The sequence below is a fragment of the Amaranthus tricolor genome, chromosome 2 (assembly GCF_026212465.1).
Source record: "Amaranthus tricolor cultivar Red isolate AtriRed21 chromosome 2, ASM2621246v1, whole genome shotgun sequence".
Classification (NCBI taxonomy): domain Eukaryota; kingdom Viridiplantae; phylum Streptophyta; class Magnoliopsida; order Caryophyllales; family Amaranthaceae; genus Amaranthus; species Amaranthus tricolor.
In genome coordinates this window covers 9,351,468-9,357,467 of record NC_080048.1, presented here as the reverse complement: position 1 = coordinate 9,357,467, position 6,000 = coordinate 9,351,468, and the positions used below count along the sequence as shown (strand labels likewise).

General features: G+C 35.4%; 1 protein-coding gene across 1 annotated transcript; it reads left to right on the top strand.

Moving 5' to 3' along the window:
• The first annotated feature begins 1,200 nt into the window (after positions 1-1,200).
• LOC130806584 (probable aldo-keto reductase 4) lies at positions 1,201-5,073 on the top strand. Its single transcript, XM_057671719.1, has 5 exons — positions 1,201-1,670; positions 3,069-3,269; positions 3,993-4,165; positions 4,255-4,357; positions 4,466-5,073. Exons 1-5 carry the CDS (start codon positions 1,455-1,457, stop codon positions 4,799-4,801), a joined length of 1,029 nt encoding a protein of 342 aa, XP_057527702.1. The 5' UTR covers positions 1,201-1,454; the 3' UTR covers positions 4,802-5,073.
• The last annotated feature ends 927 nt before the right edge of the window (positions 5,074-6,000 follow it).

Genomic DNA, 6,000 nt, shown 5'->3' with positions numbered 1-6,000 from the left:
AACTTTTCCATATAGCAAAGTTGATTCTCCCATCAAACAATGGAATATGTAACTTTCCCCCTTCACTCATGTTGTTTTTACCACACTATAACCTCACTTTTCTTCACCAATTTGCCCACGACGCGCTCTCTGCTCTGATATACTAATGAAAAACAAGATGGGAATAATAAGAAAAAATAATAAAAGAATGGACACAATGATTTTATGAGGTATCTTGGATACCTGCCCCTCAACAAAAGTTTATTTATATTTGGATTCAGCAACACAATGTATTATATAACTCTCCTTATCATGAGAACAATCTTTCACGATCACAATACTAATCAAAAAAGAACACTCTCAAGTTTCTTAAAATGAACTAGCTCTCTCAACATGTGTTGTGTGTTTTGTGGTGATTGGTTCTATGAATGATGTATCCTTTTGTAGGGAAGGCATACATCATTCTCGAACTCCCTCGTAACTCACCATCAAAGCATACAATAAACATAGCAATTAAGCAAGAAATAAAGCATCTTCAAAGCCAAACTATAGCTCAAAAGTCCAAAAACGAATCCTAGGCAAGGTGCTCGAACGAGCAGCCCATATGCTCGAACGAGCACCCTTGTTAGAAATCTATTAGAACCTATTGCATTGTCTGCTCAAACGAGCAGCTTTTTTCTCGAACAAGCAGACCCCCCCTGATGCTCTTTGTTTCTTATTTTCTCGTTGCCTTGTTCGAGCAACCTTATTCTCATGCCTTGCCTCGTTCAAGGCATGATTCCACACAGTTAGTGAAGCCTCAAACGCTCCATATCGATCGCTTTATTAATCGTTCCAAACACCAATTGATTTCCATTCGACCCATACTCAAAGTCCTTCTCTAAAGTACAAGCTAAGGCATGTTCGATTATATGTTCAAAGTTAACTTCATTATTAAAAGTTTTAACACTTGCACTAACAGAGGGGATTTGAAGGGTTTTGGTCTTTTAATAGAAAAATTTGAAAAAAAAGAATATATTAACTATCAAAATGGTGAAAATAACTTTTGTTATTACTTATTACCATTTTATTTTCTAATTTGACTGTAACTATGTTACCATTTTATTTTCTAATTTGAATGAAACTATGTAATTTTTCTTTAATAATATTTAATACAAAAATTTCATATTTTCCCTTTCTCTTCCTTATATTTCCCTTCTAAACAAACAAATAAATTATCTCTTTTTATTTTCTAGTCTTCCATTCTTCTCCCACCCTTTCTCTTCTCTTCTCTTCCTGTTTTCTTCCTTTCCAACCCAATGCTCTATCCAAACACAATCTAAGTCTGACGACCACTCTGGTGACTTCCATCAGTGACGCATTCCTCTGCCTTTGCTCTAACTTTAAAATTAGTTTAGGCTTTAGCAAGGACTACTCCATTACTAATATTCATAATCCATTAACAGAAGAAAATAAATCGAATAAGAAAGAAAGAAATGGCAACGGTAGTTCCTAGAATGAAGTTGGGTTCTCAAGGTCTAGAAGTGTCTGCTCAAGGTCTGGGATGTATGGGTATGTCGTTTTCATATGGCCTTCCCAAACCTGAGGATGACATGATCTCTCTTATCCGCCATGCTATTAGCTCTGGAATCACCTTCCTTGATACCTCTGATATGTATGGCCCTCACACTAATGAGATTCTTCTCGGGAAGGTAATTAACAGTTTATCAATTTCTATTTATCATCAATTTCAACAATTTCTCATCTTTTGTTGTGCTCTAGGTATTGTACTTACCGGCACATGGGAGGTTCTGAGCATGTTCAACATGTTCGATCACACAGGACCCCGAAAAACTAAGGGCTTCAATACTAAATTACTTGGTATTGGTATATGTTAGGTGTTTAAAAATACAAAATTGTTAGAAAAATATCATAATTATTAAAAGTGCACGGGAACCTTTATAGAATTTGTCAATTTTTCTCCGCCACCGACCTAGAACATGATCAAATTTTGGGTTTTGTATGTTTTTGTTTGTGTAGTGGATTTTGTTGATTAACACCAGTGAGCAGTTGAACTGTGATAATGTGATGGGTTGGTGGTAATTAATCCAGTAGGTAAGTTTCGTTTTGAAGGAGAGGGTCTTGGACCTAACAATGTGAGAAGAGATGTAGAAGAAGTAGAAAAATGAAATAGAAAAATAAAGTATGAACAAGAACAAGCACAAAGATTGAAGCTTTGATGAATAAAGCACACACAAATAAATGGTGTTTTGGTCACCTCCCCTCAAATTGCATTATATTTTATACAATACATTAATGAAATTCAACTCACATTGCTTGATCAAACACTATCAAGCTTAAAGTTTTCACCTTTAATGGAAGTCACTTATCTAATATAAGAGGAACTCTTTAGGCTCTCAACCTCTCTGTCTCTTTGTATTAGCCTCCTCAACATGTTTAAACCTGATTAAGGGACCTTATATTAGAATAAACTCTAGCGCAAAACCCAAAGTTGCCGAACACGTTTGAGCTAAAACAATTGCAAAGTTGGGCCTTGCACCAGAGTGCTCGAACGAGCACTCACTTCAGTGTTCTTTTATGAACTGTTGTTGCCCTTCCTGGTTCAAGGCACCCCTTTCTCCTGCCTTGTTTAAGGCACACCTTATACACTTTCTTACCTTGTCCAAGGTGCTTCTTGCCTTCTTGAAGGCACTCTTCAATAAGCTCTCTTCTTGCTTCAAGTAATGATGCAAGCCTCAAGCTCCAATGCCTCATTCCACACCCAACATCATCCTCTAGTGTGCAAGCCATGAAATTGATAATAAGATGATCATAATCTTCTCCCAAACTAAGAGATTTGAAACTTGGCACAACACTTTCTTATGGGAATTTGATCCATATTTTAGCTTTTCTTATGGTCAATACATAATGGCAAGTTATCAATTTGGGTTTACTTTGGAAGTTTTTATGAATTTTGTGTGGTTCTGGCATTACGTTCATATCAGCTTTCAGCAAACTAAATAGGATCTGCCTTATTCTGTTATGGTTAGTTGGCTGAGTTGGGTCTGTGACCCTTTCATATTCTTCCCTTTACCTTGTAAATTGGGCAGGCTTTGAAAGAAGGATGGAGAGAAAAGGTTGAATTGGCTACCAAATTTGGCATCAACAATGTTGGGGGTAAGTTTGAAATTCGAGGGGATCCTGCATATATACGAGCTGCGTGTGAGGGAAGTTTAAAGCGGCTAGGGGTTGATTGCATTGACCTCTATTATCAACATCGCATTGATACTAAAGTTCCCATTGAAGTGACGGTTTGTTCGTTGCCTCCATCTCTTCAATATTTACTATTTTTTCATGATGTTGCAATATGCTATGTGCTAGAAATTTTTGTTGATGGCTCTATTAGTTTTCTATATTGAATTTATGCACATGTGAAAAAGCCAAATTACTAAGAACTAATAATCTTCACTCTTTTTGGCTTTGGAACCTAAAGTTGCAAGCTTGTGAAATTAACTTGCAAAAAACTTTCTGTTAGATTAGATGTTTTACATCTCTGGTAAATTTGAATTGCTGCCAAACATGAAATTCTATTTATCATAAAACCATGAGTGAAGAAGAAAGAAAATAGTACTTGTCAATTGTCATATTCCTTTGACTTGTGAGTTGTGAACCATTTTGAGGGCTAGAGTTAGTTATCCGTTTGATTGTTAGTACTAAACGATAGTAATAGGGATGATTTGTAGTGTAAAGTTATAGAAATGTACTATAACGACATTTCCATGGTAATGAAACTTTGATCATAAAAAAATTTTTTTGTGAAGAATATGATGAGTGAAGGAGAACAAGCATGATAATTAACCATGTTAAGAGATTTTCCTACTAAAATAAAACAAACTTTCCATAATCATTCTCAACAATTAATACTAACTGCCAAATGGGCAGTAAAAGTATTCATGTATATTTGCACTAATTTCTCTTTGATAAAAAAGTTATATTTATAAGGTGTTTTATCTCCTTTTAACTTATAAACATAGATTGGAGAACTTAAGAAACTGGTAGCAGAAGGTAAAATCAAGTACATTGGTCTGTCTGAAGCTTCTGCATCAACTATCAAAAGAGCGCACGCTATTCACCCCATAACCGCAGTTCAGTTGGAATGGTCCTTATGGACTAGAGATGTGGAGGAAGAAATAGTTCCTACCTGCAGGTGAGACTTCTTCCATGTTGCATGATCAACTGTAAGGAGAACAAAGCTTGACAGATTACTACTTTAACTTTGCTATTATGTTCACTTAGGGACCTTGGGATTGGAATTGTGGCATATAGTCCTTTAGGACGAGGCTTTCTCTCTTACGGACCCAAGATTGTAGACAACTTCACGAAGGAGGACAGGCGACAGGTATGAGTATGACGGATAAGCAACAATGCCTGAAACTATTTCACATAATTTTCTTTCGTGTACTGACCGCTTGCTCCATGCTGATTTCTTTGTGCTTTTCTGGACCAGTCCTTCCCACGATTCAGACCCGAGAATAAAGAGCATAACAAACTGATATTTGAGCACATCTCAGAAATTGCAGCGAAAAAAGGATGTACTCCAGCACAGCTTGCACTTGCATGGGTCCATCACCAGGGAGAAGATGTGTGTCCCATCCCAGGAACCACTAAAATTGAGAACCTCAACCAAAACATCGACGCCTTATCTTTGAAGCTAACCTCTGAGGAAATGACCGAGCTTCAATCCTTGGCCTTTCAAATCAGTGTTAAGGGTGATCGATATGCATCTCTTTCTAGCACCTGGAAGAACTCGGAAACTCCACCTTTATCCTCATGGAATGAATAGAAGATTTGGCTTTGTTTACGTAGGTATGTCAATGACATGATCAATGAATTTGTTAGCAGCAGATAATGCTGTCAAGTAATAACTTTGTTTACATAGATCATATTATGCGTCATATTGTCTGCCTAATTATGTTATAAAGGTCAAATTCACAATGAATAGATTTAGGCTTAAAGACAAACCTACTTTCTTAAAAATTGTTTTGTGATGTATGTTGAACAACCTCGCTACGCTCTAAGGCTGAACATATAAAGCTTCAATACGTTTTCATACTTTACTTTGATGTTGCAGCTTACTACTACCTATACATTTTCAGTCTTTGCATTATTCACATCTTTGCAACACATTGACATTATATTTTCATTTGTATTATTTTTACTGGTTGTGTATAAGATTACATTATGAAATTTGATACTGTAATTTGGAGGGCCGCATGCTAGTCTGTTATAGAAAACAATTTAAAGTATATATAGGAGCAAATCAATGAGAAAGCCACAACAGTGCATTATCTTACACTGATATGGTATCAAGCAAAAACTAATATGTTCCAACCCAATCCGACAAATTTAGTTCGATCAAAATCCAAAAGAAAAAAAAAAGAAATACCCGACTCTAAATCCAATTTTATAGTCCGAGTCCGATTCAAAGACGGACCGAAGATGGACCTCATAAGCATCCAATACTCCGACTCGACCCGACACCAGACTTCGTATTCAAATTTAAGCCTTTTTCAATTTGAACAAATTTGAACTTCATATTAAAAATAAAACCAAAATTAGTTTGTTCAAACAAAATTTTGTGAATTTTACATCTCGGTCATAGATTAAATGTCAAATTTAAGTAAAGAGTCCAAGCTCTATTTGTGTTTCATATTAAGTTAAGCTCATAAAATTTATGTTTTAATATCAGTTAATAATATAATACTCAAAGTTTTAAACGCAATGTTCTTAGTTTCATAATTGAATATTAAAAGAGAGAACGGGTGAATTATAGGCAAGGTTGTTAAAAGCGTGAATTTAACTTAAATCGAAAAGAAAGATTGAAACAATTAAGCAATTTTAACAAAAAAAAAAAAGCTTTGGGTAAACTTAATTCCAAAAATAAGCGTTTTTATATCCGAGCCTAAGGTTAGGTATGTTCACAGTTATTAACTGCAAACAAAAAAATTGGTCAAAAAAAAGTCAAAAGGAAGAAAATGTCAT

Bases quoted from the DNA above. Each gene is read 5' to 3' on its own strand.
- LOC130806584 (XM_057671719.1), top strand. From the start codon at position 1,455: ATGGCAACGGTAGTTCCTAGAATGAAGTTGGGTTCTCAAGGTCTAGAA. The intron at 1,671-3,068 runs GTAATTAACAGT...TAAATTGGGCAG, and splicing joins ATGAGATTCTTCTCGGGAAG to GCTTTGAAAGAAGGATGGAG. The intron at 3,270-3,992 runs GTTTGTTCGTTG...TTATAAACATAG, and splicing joins AAGTTCCCATTGAAGTGACG to ATTGGAGAACTTAAGAAACT.